Source organism: Carex rostrata, chromosome 4 (assembly GCF_964058835.1).
Source record: "Carex rostrata chromosome 4, lpCarRost1.2, whole genome shotgun sequence".
In the NCBI taxonomy this organism is placed as follows: Eukaryota; Viridiplantae; Streptophyta; class Magnoliopsida; order Poales; family Cyperaceae; genus Carex; species Carex rostrata.
The window spans coordinates 12,264,593-12,279,575 of record NC_135921.1 but is presented as its reverse complement, the minus strand read 5'-3'; the positions used below and the strand labels follow the sequence as shown (position 1 = coordinate 12,279,575).

The 14,983-nt window shown below is 32.5% G+C and overlaps 2 protein-coding genes across 2 annotated transcripts; both read right to left on the bottom strand.

The window, feature by feature from the left end:
- Positions 1-2,568: 2,568 nt before the first annotated feature.
- LOC144552649 (3-oxoacyl-[acyl-carrier-protein] synthase I, chloroplastic-like) lies at positions 2,569-6,332 on the bottom strand. Its single transcript, XM_078300637.1, has 8 exons — positions 5,580-6,332; positions 4,584-4,918; positions 4,275-4,371; positions 4,017-4,190; positions 3,682-3,795; positions 3,494-3,595; positions 2,925-2,991; positions 2,569-2,830 (listed from the first exon to the last, which is right to left on the bottom strand). Exons 1-8 carry the CDS (start codon positions 5,991-5,993, stop codon positions 2,763-2,765), a joined length of 1,371 nt encoding a protein of 456 aa, XP_078156763.1. The 5' UTR covers positions 5,994-6,332; the 3' UTR covers positions 2,569-2,762.
- An 855-nt stretch (positions 6,333-7,187) lies between these two features.
- LOC144553255 (3-oxoacyl-[acyl-carrier-protein] synthase I, chloroplastic-like) lies at positions 7,188-11,717 on the bottom strand. The gene is made up of 9 exons (XM_078301350.1): positions 11,524-11,717; positions 10,457-10,568; positions 9,158-9,492; positions 8,830-8,926; positions 8,538-8,711; positions 8,153-8,266; positions 7,911-8,012; positions 7,461-7,527; positions 7,188-7,367 (listed from the first exon to the last, which is right to left on the bottom strand). Exons 1-9 carry the CDS (start codon positions 11,715-11,717, stop codon positions 7,300-7,302), a joined length of 1,263 nt encoding a protein of 420 aa, XP_078157476.1. The 3' UTR covers positions 7,188-7,299.
- Between the last annotated feature and the right edge of the window lie 3,266 nt (positions 11,718-14,983).

Genomic DNA, 14,983 nt, shown 5'->3' with positions numbered 1-14,983 from the left:
ACTTTTACTTAAAAGAAATTTATAATTTTTTTTATCACTTGATTTTATATTAAATTAATTTAAAAGTTTATAAATATTTAACGTGTAAATGCAACAGTCTTCTAATGAACCGGTCTTGATAATTTGTTATCATCTAAAATTATTCTAATAATTTTGAAGTTAAACTCAAACTCACTAAAAAAATTAATGAGCTTAAAGAGCATCCTAATTTTAATCATAAATTACATAGTAAATATTTTTCTTTCAAGGAAATCTTACATAGTAAAGATCATCATGTACACTACTTCCGTATGTATATGTTTTTCTCATTTCTCATTTTCTTTTATATATTCTTTTTGGTTTTCTTTTTATTTGAGGAGATCGCTGTTTTATTTACCTTTTGGAGTAGCATTATAAATTTTGACAACTGTTTACAAAAAAATATAATTTTGAAAGTTCATAGAATTAGGAACTTTTTACCCACACACATGAAAAATGACAAATTAAGCTTCATACAAGTTTTTGATGATTTTAAATTTATAATTGTTCATATTAACGATAGTTTGATGAAATATAATTAACCGATAATTTTATTTTATGAAAAATAATACACAGCCAACGTATAAAGTTAACAACATACTAATATTTTAAAAAAAATATTGTATAAGTTGTTTAATTAAATCGCTATTAATATTTAAAAAAAAAATTGGGCATAGATTTATTAATTTATTAATTTCTTAATACAAGCTTAATTCGGTGTAAGGCACAAAAATGTGCGTCATGAAATGAAACAAAGAAACAAATGTTTGACACTTTTAGGATTGTAGGGTCTTTAAAACAATTCTCATTTCTGTTGGGTAAACATGAAAAAAGTTACCGTTCCATTTATAGTGTTGGAACTTCCGTCTTCTCTCCGCAAAAAAAAAAAAAAGAACTTCCGTCTTCGATAGTGACATCATTTTTTTTTTTTGGTGAACATTTGACAGCAATTTTCCCTTTAAAATAAGTTTCCCTTCTGGGGGCTTGCCGACTTGATAATAATGGGCCTCAACATTTATAGCCAATCAATTTCAAAGAGAACAAATAACAAATGTGAAAGAGGACAAAATTAAGAATGCGAAAATATTGAAGATTCGTTATTTTATTTTATTGGTTGAAAGTCCGTAGACAATAATTATATTGATTAAAACAAAGTCAATATAATTAAATTTACTTCAACATTTGTGCCACAAATTTTGAAACAAAATGTGTACAAATTTTAAAGCGAATCTGACAGGATTAATATCCTTCAAATTTAAATTTACTTCTGATGGATATTAGATGCAAACTTTTCTCACATGTAGGCAGCAGCAGATCTAGCATGATGCAGGGCAACTGCCATATTCTGAATTTTGAAAATTAATTTATAGATATGAGTTTTTGAGTTCTTACCCTACCTTGAAAGTCAAGTTTGCTCTACTCCGGGCTCAGTTCAATCCAAAATGCAGCTCTAGAAAAGAAAAAAAAAATATTATGCAGGCGAAACCCATTTTGTTTAGAAATTAAGTAACAACCTATTTTGTTTAAAATTAGCGCATCTCGAAAAATAATCGCACAACTCACTATTGCGATTTCCTTTCTCTTGGCTCTGTTGGTAAATTCATCTTGGCGATGCATCGCCGCCTCCTCTGCAGCCGCAATTTCTCCTCAGATGCTCATGATCTCAGGCCGTCAGACACTCCTCTTTCCTTCGTAAATTCAATTTGTCAGCGCAGCTCGGTAGTTTCAATTTAAGCTTAATCACAATTTAATTAGCTATTTAAAACGAATTTAATTGCCAATCATGATTTAATTAGCTATTTAAAATGGATTCGATTGCTAATCGTGATTTCATTAGAAAATTTGAGGATTAGTTTCAATTTAATGGATTTGAACTCAATTCAATTAGCTATTTAAACTCAATTCGATAATTCCTTATCATATCACAGTGAAAATCCTGCATGTGCCCCTGCTTGTGGGACCTATCAGACAGTCACCTACTTGGTTTCTACAATTCCGGGCCATCAAAGCAGACCTCATCTATTTCGGACGTTGTGAAATAAACCCAGGCCTGGTTGTATACATACTCTCTCTACATCGGCCTTAAAAGGCTTTCTGTCTTCACCAAAAATGGGTAAATTTTGAGGCCTAGCATTGTTGAATGGGCTTATTTGGGATCAATTTTGAACAAATTCCGTTTGAGCTGAGCTCGTTATGAGCTTGTGACAGCTGATTCTGACGTGCTTATATTCATTTTTCTGAATCAAACGGGTCAAAAAATATTACGGAATGCTGGAATACACTTAATAAAATTCTAAGAAGTCCTCTAAATTTTTATGTACAAAATAAAAAATGATGCATCAAATATGATAAACAAATTTTTACTATAGTGCATTTATATGCGTTTTTCATGTTCTAAATTAATAACACTTAACGCTTATTTGGGATCAATTGTGATTGATTGTATTTTTTAATTTGTCAAACTTATTGTGATTGGTTCTATTTTTAATTTTTGAATTGGTTAATGAATTACAATTAAATTAAGCCCATCCACATCTCTTATTATCATGATTTCAAGGATTTAAAGAAAAACCAATATAAGGATGATACAAAGAATAAATTTGTGCTCTGCAGCTAGGAAGTACTGGTCCAAATATGACATATAATTATCATATTTTCATGTCCCTTGCTAGTCCATGAAATGAAAGTCACTGCCAATCATAATCTAGATTAATTATAAACAAAGGGTAATTAATTAGATATAATTATGCTTCAAAGGGTGCAAACACAACAACTGCATTGTGGCCTCCAAATCCAAATGAGTTTGAGATAGCTGAAAAAAAAAATGTTCAAAAATATTAAAAGGGGAGATAGAGAAACAGGGGAGAGAGAATTATCTTAAAATTAAAACACAAGAATCTACTCACCAACATTAACTTCATGTTCTTGTTTCTTGTTTGGGACTGTATCAAGTTCCACAATGGGATCTATATTCTGCAATTTTGGGAGAACAGAAATAAAAAAAATCATTATAAAAAGTAAAAAAAAAAAAGGCTTCAGGTGTATCATTGGTTAAATTTAGTGTCATGTCCATATATCATCCTTTCTGAAACATCTATGAACATTCAATCCATATTTTTCAGTTAACATGCTGAGTGCTGCATCTCTAAATTAGACAAATCAACCCTAGTTTTTGTTTTCTAGTGTTAATTATGTGCAACTCTGTTTCAGCATCAATACAGTATATCATATACGTGTAAAAAATAGACAGAGCTATTTTGGCTTCACACAACGCACCAGTCGTATACTTTTTTATTTTTATTTTGTCTCTATTTGTCGTGTGTTGCATGAAGTCAAAATAGTTCTGTCAATATCTTTATCCATCATATAGCTTCTTAGTCTAGCAAGTACCTACAGATGATTAGTATTAATTCAAAAGAATCACAAGTTCAAAGGTTTTCCCTTTAAATAGACTATAGTACAAGTTCAAACTCACAAATTGATTTATGGTTGGATGCAACCAACCAGTTGTTATTGCTTTGATGGTTGCAATTGCCTCCATTCCTCCAGCAGCTCCAAGACAATGCCCTATCATAGACTATATAGAATGATGCAAAGAAAAACAAATTAAACAAGAGATATCTGAAACAATGAAATTTGAATTAAAAAATAAGAAAAGGAAACCTTTGTTCCATTGATCTTAATCTCTGATGTGTTTTTAAAGACCTTCTTTAGTGCATTGATTTCCGCCAAATCACCCATAAGAGTTGAGGTCGCATGAGCATTTATGTAATTCACCTTAAAATATGAACAAATTAATATTCTAAATTATATCAAATATACATGATTTATAAATCCCTTGCCATATTATGTTCAATAAAATTTACATCCAAAAACTTTTAAAATCTTTTCTTATTTCTTTGTTTTTTTTGGAAAACTTTTCCAAAAAGAGTGACACTAATTCATGGTATTAGCTCATTTATTAATTGAGAAAGAGGGAGATTAATTAAATTAATTACCTCTTCTGGAGCAACTCCTGCATTCTCCAAACCTTGCTTGATGCAGTTTGAGACACCGAGCCCGTCAGCCCTAGGATCAGTTATGTGATATGCATCACAATTAATGGCACCACCTAAATATTCTGCGATTATCGGGGCATCCCTTTTCATGGCATGCTCCAAGCTTTCCATTACCTTTTGACAAATTTAGTTGAAACATTTCTATCAGTAAAGAGACTGATTTATCTACAATCAAAGAATAACTCAAATTAAAAGTACCAGAACTCCAGATCCTTCTCCCATGACGAATCCGTCGCGCTCCTTGTCCCATGGCCTTGAAGCGGTAGCGGGGTCATCGTTCCTTTGTGAAAGTGCACTGCAAATAAAAATGATGTTGACAAGTTGCATGTGGTGACTCAAGGCAGAGGATGTGCCACCTAGCATATTGTTACGGTTCAAGAGAGTATGGTTGCTTGCTTAAGGTTCAAGAGAGCATGTGCCACCTAGCATATTGTGCCGGTTCAAGAGAGGATGTATTTGAAATGACTGTATAATAATCAGGTTTTATCAGAAAGCTAGCATACGTACCGGCACGCAACAAATCCCGTCAAACCAGCTGGAACAATACATGCTTCAGTCCCACCAGCCAGCATTACGTCGACAGTGCCTTTCTTGATATGATTTGCAGCTGCATGAAAGCAGTAGTTGGAGGTGGCACATGCAGTAGAGATGGAGTAGGTGGGACCGAGAAACCCGATATCAATCCCGAGCAATGCAGATCCAATGTTGGTCGCCATGTATGGAATGAGATTTGGTGACAATTCTTGGTACCCACTATCTATTAAGGTATTGATCCCTTTGAAAAGGGTATCAACGCCTCCCATGCCGGAACCTACTAGTACTCCCGCACGTGATTTGTTGATCTACACAGTGAATATGTCAAATGATTTAATTTTTTAGGGTAAAGGTTAGAGGTAAAGCCACCAAACTATTTAATATCCACAAATAATTATCTCTTTTGGGTTTTGAATATGTGCACGTGGCTTCATACACAGAGAGCATTGTCTTTGTCATCAAACCAAAGACGGGTTCTCATGTCAAATGCTTTAATGGTGAGGAAAAATAAAATTCATAGGATAATTATATCATGTATCTAAGCTTTCAAAATACATTTTACTTTGATGTACATCTAGCTAGTTGCTAAAATTTAATTTGGAAATTTGAATAATCTTTTATTCAGAAAAGTGCCATTTATTATTTTGTTCACTAGAAGATGGGAAAAAATTGTATGCAATAATAAGATTTTTGGCTAACTAATGAGATTATGAAACAAATTTTCTTATATGAAAGATACTTAATCTGATGCTATTATTTAAAAAAAAATATACTTCAAAAAAAAAATGATGGACACATACTGCTGCTTGTTTTTTTTTTAAACAATATGTATTCATTCTTGGCAAGATAACATGGGAACGTTATAATCGTAACATTTTCAACTAAACCAAAACTGAAGGAAAATATTCATGCTAAAAACCTACCAAATTGGTAAAAAAAAAAAAAAATCTTGCATAAGATAAACCAAACCTTCTTATGCTCTGCTGTACCAACACCAAGTCCTGCGTTTTCCAAAGCCTTCTTGCCACCAACAAGGCAGTACTTCCAGCAATCATCCAATTTCATATCATTCTTACTATCTATATAACCTTCAGATGAGAAATCCTTGATCTGACCACCAATCCTGGTAGGAAAATTTGATGTTTCGAATCTATCAATCAGCCCGATTCCACTCTTTCCTTCCAACAACCTGTCATAGAATTTATCAACATCATTTCCAAATACAGAGGCTAGCCCCATGCCAGTTATGACGACTCGCTTTTTGGGGTCGGTTTCTCTGCGCGGCACTGAGACAGTAACTGAGGCAGATGCACGGCATTGGAGACGACAGTGTATCGGATGGGTGTAGAGAATTGGTTGACAAAAAAGGAGAGAATTGTGCATGATGGAATTGAGAGGTTTAACAAGGGCAAACAATGGAGGGAAGATGAGGTAAAAGGGGTTCTCTAATTCCCTTTAAAATAATTATTTTATTTTCTCTGATATGTTGTACTATATTTTTATTATTTTTGTGACATTGGAAGGATTGACTGGTTGATTTCTGAGATGATGGATTTATGGCGATATGAAGGAGGACATAAGGTGGTGCTTTTCATACATTAATTGATGATGAGAAAATAGTACACCCTATATGGCATATATGTAGTAAAGATCATTTATGGTTCTGTTTCTGACTTCTGATTTTTTTTCTTCTTTCCATTTCTTTTGTTTTCATTTATTTTGCTTTTTTCAGATAGTTTATGTTCGTTTTGCTTTTCTCTGAAAGAGACCACTGTTGTATTTTGTTTTGGTATTTCTCTGAAACAGTGGGTTTGAATCCGATCCATTCGTTATATATATCTCAAACAGTGGGTTTGAATCAGACCTGTGTATTACTTACTGGTTTCGGCCGAATTGGTCCGAATTCAAATATGACGGTTCAGATTCAAACTCAAACAGTGAGGTAATGTCGAAGATCCTGACATGTTATTTGATGAGTTCATATCACCTAAGGTACTTTATCGTTTGAGTTTGAATTCTATCTGTTCGCTATATATTGTGACAAATTTTAAATGATATTGGTATGTTTTGATGGTTGTATATTGTGACCAAAAAAATACTCTTGCAAACGAACATGGCATGGTATAAATGAACTAAAATGATATTTTTCACCAAATTAATATGAGCTAGAGGAGGGTTCAAATGTACCATAATTTTGTGCTCTAATATGCTCTACATCCTTTATCTCCGTTTTCAAAGTCTGGACACTCGATTCGAACCGCTCAACATGATCTTCATAATAAAATATTCTTGGAGACCAAATTTTATATTTTTTAGAATTTTTTTACTATTTTTTTACGTAGGTACAATATCACTTTTTCGGGTTGTCCAGAATCTCCTTAAAACTGTGGTTTTGAATTGGTTAGTGAATTACAATTAAATTAAGTCCATCCACATCTCTTACTACCATAATATCAAGGATTTTAAGAAAACAAATATGGATTATACAAAGAAAAAGTTTGTGCTCTGCAACATGGAATTACTGGTATATGACAAGCAATAACAAAAATAGTGAATTAATGCTAATTATTATGGCTCAAAGATAACCTCTAATTATCATATTTTCATGTATTACTAGTCCATGAAAAGAAATTCACTGCCAATCATAATCTAGATTAATTAGAAACAAAGGGTAATTAATTAGATATAATTATGCTTCAAAGGGTGCAAAGACAACAACTGCATTGTGGCCTCCAAATCCAAATGAGTTTGAGATAGCTGGAAAAAAATGTTAAAAAATATTAAAGGGGAAATAGTGAAACAGGGGAGAGAGAATTATCTTAAATGACAATAATTAATTAATCTACTCACCAACATTAACTTCATGTTCTTGTTTCTTGTTTGGGACTGTATCAAGTTCCACATTAGGATCTATATTCTGCAATTTTTGGTAGAACAAAAATAAAAACTTCATCATAAAAAACAAAAAGTATCAAGTGTATTTGATATATAGGCCAAGTAGCAAATCTATATCATTGGTTAAATTTCTGAACAATTTGTGTCTATTCAATCCATCTTCTTGGTTAACATGCAGTAAGAGCTGAGTACTGCTGCATCTCTAAATTGGACAAATCAATAAAGTTTTTGGTTTTTAAATTCTAATTAGGTGCAACTCTTGTTCAGCTTCAAGACAGTATATTATACCATCTTATTAATTTAGCAAGTACCTACAGGCTACAGATGATTAGTATTAATTCAAAAAAATCACAAGTTCAAAAGGTTTCCCTTTAAATAGACTAGCTAGTGCAAGTTTAAACTCACAAATTGATTTATGGTTGGATGCAACCAACCAGTTGTTATTGCTTTGATAGTTGCAATTGCCTCCATTCCTCCAGCAGCACCAAGACAATGCCCTATCATAGACTATATATGAATGATGAAAAGAAAAACAAAAAATATTAATACAAATTAAATTAATGTGAAACCTCAATTTAGGATGAAATTAAACAAGAGATAACTGGATTAAATGAAATTTGAAAAGAAGAAGAAGAAGAAAAGGAAACCTTTGTTCCATTGATCTTAATCTCTGTTGTGCTTTTAAACACCTGTTTTAGTGCATTGATTTCCGCCAAATCACCCATAAGAGTTGAGGTTGCATGAGCATTTATGTAATTCACCTTAAAAAATATAATAAATAATCAAAATTAGATCAAATACACGTTATTTATAAATCCAATTTTCAATAAAATTTAAATCCAAAATTATTTAATATCTTCTTACTGTTTTAATTAACCCTCAATTTACCAGTACTCTAGTAGGATTCAAAAATTTGTATTTTCTCTTCTTGTATTTGTTATTTCTTTCATGATTAAAAAGATAAAAAGAGTGACACTAATTCATGTTATTAGCTCATTTATTAATTGAGAAAGAGGGAGATTAATTGATTACCTCTCCTGGAGCAACTCCTGCATTTTCCAAACCTTGCTTGATGCAGTTCGAGACACCGAGCCCGTCAGCCCTGGGATCAGTTATGTGATATGCATCACAATTAACGGCACCTCCTAGATATTCTGCAATTATCGGGGCATCCCTTTTCATGGCATGCTCCAAGCTTTCCATCACCTTTAATTTGACAAAGTTAGCTGAATCATTTTTACCAGTACAGAGACTGATTTATCCTTTGGTGTTACATTTGATTTGCTACTATGTACAATCAAAGAATTATTAAAATTTAAAGTACCAGAACTCCGGCGCCTTCTCCCATGACAAATCCATCGCGCCCCTTGTCCCATGGCCTTGAAGCCGTAGCAGGGTCATCATTCCTTTGTGAAAGTGCCCTGCAAATGAAAATGATGTTAATTTGTGGTGGTAATTTAAAGCATAGGATTTATGTGGACAGTATTAATGTGTACATGAATACTTCCCTTAATAGTTTTTTGAACAAGTAATTACCCAAAAAATATGTGGACAGTATATTATTTAGAGCATTCTATACCTTGGTTCATTACCAGGTCTGGATTATATTGAAATTGCTGTATAATCAGGTTTTTATCAGAAAGCATACGTACCGACACGCAACAAAGCCAGCCAAACCAGCTGGAAGAATACATGCTTCGGTCCCACCAGCCAGCATTACGTCAACAATGCATTTCTTGATATGATTTGCAGCTGCATGAAAGCAGTAGTTGGAGGTGGCACATGCAGTGGAGATGGAGTAGGTGGGACCGAGAAACCCGATATCAATCCCGAGCAATGCGGATCCCATGTTGGTCACCGTGTTTGGAATGAGATTTGCTGACAATTCTTGGTACCCTCCATCTCTTAAGACTTTGAGCCCTTCAGAAAAGGTACCAACGCCTCCCATGCCGGAACCTACTAGTACTCCCGCACGCGATTTGTTGATCTACATTGAATATGTCAAATGATTTAATTGATGGTGAGGAAAAATAAAATTCACAGGATTATTTTAGCATTTATCCAATTTTGAAATACATTATAGTTTGACATACATCTAATGGCTAAAATTTAAATTTGGAAATTATAATATTTTTTTATTTTGAGAAGTGTCATTTATTAATTTGTTCACTGGGAGATGGGGAAAAAAAGTGTGCAATAATAAGATTTTTGACTAACAAATGAGATTATGAAACAAATTTTCTTATACAAAAGATACTAATTAATTTAATGGTATTATTGAAACTTTTTTATCCTTCAAGAAAAATATGATGGACACTAACATAGAATTACCAAAATATATGACGTCCACATAATTCTGCATGTTTTTATTTTTAAACAATGCAAACATTCTTGGCAAGACAACATGGGAATGTAATAATAGTAATATTTTGAACTCAACCAAAACTAAAAGAAAAAATTCATGCTAAAAAACCACCAAAATTGTAAAAGAAAAAAAAAATGAAATCTTGCACAAGATAAAACCAAACCTTCTTATGCTCTGCTGTACCAACACCAAGTCCTGCGTTTTCCAAAGCCTTCTTGCCACCAACAAGGCAGTACTTCCAGCCAGGGGCGGACCCAGGATTTTCGTCAGGAAGGGGCAAAAAAATATCGAATCGAATTTAAATAACTTATCGGATTTAAATCCATTAACTAATTGAGTACTCGATAAAAAAATAATGTTTTGACTTATTTTTTCAACACCTTGACTTATAATTTCTGATTTTATAACTTATAATTAATATTATCAATCATAATTCAAAAATATTATTTTGATTTTAACACTAAATTTAACCCGAATTACAACTCAAACACTCAAAGGGGGGCAAAAAAATTTTCAGGGAGAGACAGAGTCGACCAGTACCAATAAATCACCACTAAAACTCAAAATCCAGGGAGGGGCGGCTGACCCCCCCTGTGCTACAGTAGATCCGCCCCTGCTTCCAGCAATCATCCAATTTCATATCATTCTCACTATCTATATAACCTTCAGATGAGAAATCCTTGATCTGACCACCAATCCTGGTAGGAAAATTTGATGTTTCAAATCTATCAATCAGCCCGATTCCACTCTCTGTTGGATTTATTTTATGCAGAACCGTATTGCATATATAAACCCTAAATTGCCATGATCCTCTAGTGAACTTTAATCTGAAATTTAAAGTTACCTTGATCGGTAGCCATGGTCTTCCAGGGATGCACAATCACTGTTGATCACCGGAAGCCTTTCCTTTCCAAGCAATCCCTCTCAAGTCCGATGGAGAGAGCGAGAGAGGCGGTAACGACAACGTTCTGTTCTGCACAAGGAGAGATGCCCGAATTGCAAGTTCTTTACCGAAAATCCCTTCTCAATATCACTCTAGATCAATCTCTCAATATCAATCTTTATTTTTGTTCTTCTATAGAGAGAGAAATTAGAGAAAGAGAGTAGTGCCGTAACCCTAATCAGATCGGATACAGACCCCTTTATATTAAGCCGTATATAAATAGATTGATTAATAGGCGCAACCTGAAAACTGAATAGGTGCACCCCTTTATCCAATTGAATAGGCGTAACATCAATTAATTAATTAATTAATTAATTAACCTTTTCTCTTATTAAATCTGTAGCCTATTTTCTTATTGGATCCTTAGCGGGTCTGAATTCAGAACTTGCCTTATTGGGTATTTCCTTATTTACGGAACATTGTCATATTTGATTGTGTTCCCCAGGGACCAATAGCATAATTGTATTATTACCAAACTTTATATAATTTAGACCATCACTAAATCATAAAGTTATTAATACGCATTCTACACATTAAAGGCCCCACTTCTCATGACACATATTGAACCCGATAAATAATACTTAATTTGATCACTTCATAACGGGTCTAATTTTGACAGTTTATTATTCAATATATATTTATATTACATATAAGCCCACATATGTTGTAATTAATTGAAATTAATTCCAACACTCTCTCCTTCCAACAACCTGTCATAGAATTTATCAACATCATTTCCAAATACAGAGACTAGCCCCATGCCAGTTATGACGACTCGCTTTTTGGGGTTGGTTTCTCTGCGCGACGCCGAGACAGTAACTGAGGCAGATGCACGGCATTGGAGACGACGGTGTATCGGATGGGTGTAGAGAATTGGTTGATAAAAAAGGAGAGAATTGTGCATGGTGGAATTGAGAGGTTTAACAAGGGGAGACAATGGAGGGAAGATGAGGTAAAAGAGGTTCTCTGATTCTCTTTAAAAAAATATTTTATTTTTTTCTGATATGCTGTTTTTCTTAGATTGGAAGGATTGATGGGTTGGTTTATGAGAGGATGGAATTATGGCGATATGAACGAGGAGGAAAGGTGGTGATTTTATGCATTGATGATACAGTACATCCTATATAGTATATAGAGTGAGTCTATGGTACTATGCATATCACGGGTTGTTACCGTGCTACGGCTCTATATTTGAGTTTTCAAATCCTAACGGTCGATCCGAACCGTTCATTTTGTTCTCCATATTAATATGTGTTTGGAGACCAAATTTTATATTTTTTTGAAATTGTTTTACTATTTGTTTAGATATTTAGAAAATCACTTGATCTGAAAATTCTAGACCATCCAAAAACAGTGATTTTCAATAAATCTAAAAAAATAGTAAAAATATTTCAAAAATGTAAAATTTGGTCTCCAAACACATATTAATATGGAGAACAAGATGAACGGTTCGGATCGACCATTAGAATTTGAAAACTCAAATATAGAGCCGTAGCACGGTGCCAAATCATAATATGCATAGTACTATAGACTCACTCTAGTATATATGTAGTAAAGATCATATGTAGTTTTGTTTCTGATTTCTTCTTCTTTCCATTTCTTTTGTTTTCTTTTAGATAGTTAGTCCGTTTTGCTTTTCTCTGAAAGAGACCACTGTTGTACTGTATTTGTGTTGGTATTTCTCTCAATTTCTATGTGCATTGAAGTTGTATACAGAAGCGGTTTATTGGTAATTCATATCACCTAAGGTATCTCAAACGCTGAGGTAATGCAGAGGATCCGGACTCTTATTTGGTTGGGTAGCTATTCAGGAGTGGAGATGGCTTGTTTACTATTTAGCATGTATCTTGATTACCATTTGGCGCAAGGAACTTACAATACCATCATAATAGCCAGTATACCCATATAAACTTAAATTTATTTCTTCTATACCCTTCTATTTATTTGACTTTTTATTTAATTATTTTAATTAATGAATTGACAAATATACCCTTCCATTTTAAATGGAGGGTCTTTTAACTCAATTGAATAAGAAATAACAGAAGAAGTGAACTTGAACTCTGGCCATGGCTAACGGGTCCGTATTTGGCTATTGGATCCTATTTTATTTTGAATACCAAAATAGTTTATCAAAATGAAACACCTTAGATATAGATTTTGGATAGTTCCGAACGTTGTGATGGTTGAAATCCGGTCATCGATGGTTAGTCAAAATATGGCTGGAATCCATAAAGTGAGCAAAGCGAATGATTTGATCCAATTTGGCAACCCAATTAGACCCATTTCCAATTACGAAATTAGAACCAATCCATAAAAATGACCAAAGCGAATGATTAATCGTCTGTCTCCCTTACATACGTTTTATATGTTAGACATTTTCTTTTGTTTTCTTGTGTTGTTCTTGATGATTTTGCAGACTAAGATGTTGCATTTCAATAAACTCTTTAAGTATTCAAAATAAAATAGAATCCAATAGCTAAATTCAGACCATTAGCCATGACTAGGGTTCAAGCCTAGTCTTCTTCTTTTATTTCTTATTCAATTGAGTTAAAAGACCCTCCATTTTATATTTGTCAATTAATTTATTAAAATAATTAAATAAAAAGTCAAATAAATAGAAGGGTATAGAAGAAATAAATTTAAGTTTATATGGGTATACTGGCTATATATTATGATGTGTTAATGGAGAAATTGACTATTTTGAAAATTTGAATGGGCACACCGGAATTTTTTCCAATTTATTAAGCTAAAATAAATTGTTCGAATTCAACTTCTAGTCAAAGGTACTTCCAATCTCAAAATCCAACCAATCATTGTTCTTTATGCTCGAATCTCAAAATAAGATAGTTTCTATGCACGAATTTCAAAACAGATGAATGGTTGGATTTGGAATTGCAGGCTCTCTGTTCCTTGGAATCACAGCAGATTTGTTTCCCAGTATCACACGTTCCTATATTTATCCTTTTTATACAAGTATTTTCATGATTCATAAATAAAATAAAAAAATCCCACAGAACAATTCTAAAGAAATACTTCAAAAAATATTATAATGTCAATAAATAAGATTATATTGCAGAAATTACAAGAAGTTACTGTCAAGTTCTATTTAATAATTTCGTTAATCCACTTGACTAGTCAAGCTAAAGGGTTTGAAAAAGAAGCTCTACACTATAGTATAACTTGAGTATTTTTAAATTCACTAAGTTTTTTTGTGAACTCAATTTTAAAATTTAACATATTAGTTTGAAATGACATATCTAAGTCGTTAAAACTCATCTATCTTACGAGTGATATGTCTACATGCGAAAATTTAAAATTTTTGAATTAATTTTGTATAAAGTGAAGTAGTAAAAAACGTTTAAAAATTGAATGCGTTAAGATTAATTTATAAACCTTCTAATTTTAACCGATTGACTTTATACTAAATACATTCGGAAATTAAAAAATTTGCATGTAGATGTATCACTCGTAAAGTAGATAGGTTTCAACGATTTAAATTTGTCATTGAGAGCCAAATTCAATAAAATTTAGAGTTGAGTTCACAAATAAACTTGATAAACTTAAAAAAAACATCCTAATTCTACTCCTATAAAATAATTCGCTGACTTAATTATTGAAATTGATCAGACGTCTTAATTTGATTACTTCACAATCCCATTATTTTTCACATCACACATGAGACTTGAGTCTTGACTTACAGCATCTCCTAATTATGTACCTTGAAAATGGTTAATTAATTAATTATTTAATTCCCACATTGCAAGTGGAGCTAACTTAATATTTGAATTACAGAAGCTAATAAGTTAATTTGGTCATTTTCTAAACACCACTATTTGGATTATCAAGTATGAACCATTCATTAAGTATATCCCAAGTTAAATATATGATGTAAATTACTTAAATTCAACAACACAAATAGTGCTTGAATTTTTATCTATGTCAATTTTATCAAATGAAAATCTCAAATTATAATACGAACGTTCTAAAAAAACTAATTAATGCCAAAATGAGAATTCACTAATTAATCACTAATATATTCCTAATTCCGAAATTAAATACTAAATTATTGATGGCATTACTGCTGTCATATGCAACTTCTAATTACGTTGTTTAACTAATTTGCAAAACATAAAATAATTGAATTTAACAATTTCTTTGTATGAGTGAGTT

Coding starts and splice junctions, on each gene's coding strand:
- LOC144553255 (XM_078301350.1), bottom strand. CDS start 11,717: ATGCACAATTCTCTCCTTTTTTATCAACCAATTCTCTACACCCATCCG. Junction 9,493..10,456: donor TCTACTGTAGCACAGGGGGG/GTCAGCCGCCCC, acceptor TATTCAATGTAG/ATCAACAAATCGCGTGCGGG. Junction 7,368..7,460: donor AGAACATGAAGTTAATGTTG/GTGAGTAGATTA, acceptor ATTTTTTTCCAG/CTATCTCAAACTCATTTGGA.
- LOC144552649 (XM_078300637.1), bottom strand. CDS start 5,993: ATGCACAATTCTCTCCTTTTTTGTCAACCAATTCTCTACACCCATCCG. Junction 4,919..5,579: donor GTACAGCAGAGCATAAGAAG/GTTTGGTTTATC, acceptor TTCACTGTGTAG/ATCAACAAATCACGTGCGGG. Junction 2,992..3,493: donor ATCCAACCATAAATCAATTT/GTGAGTTTGAAC, acceptor CCAAAATTGCAG/AATATAGATCCCATTGTGGA.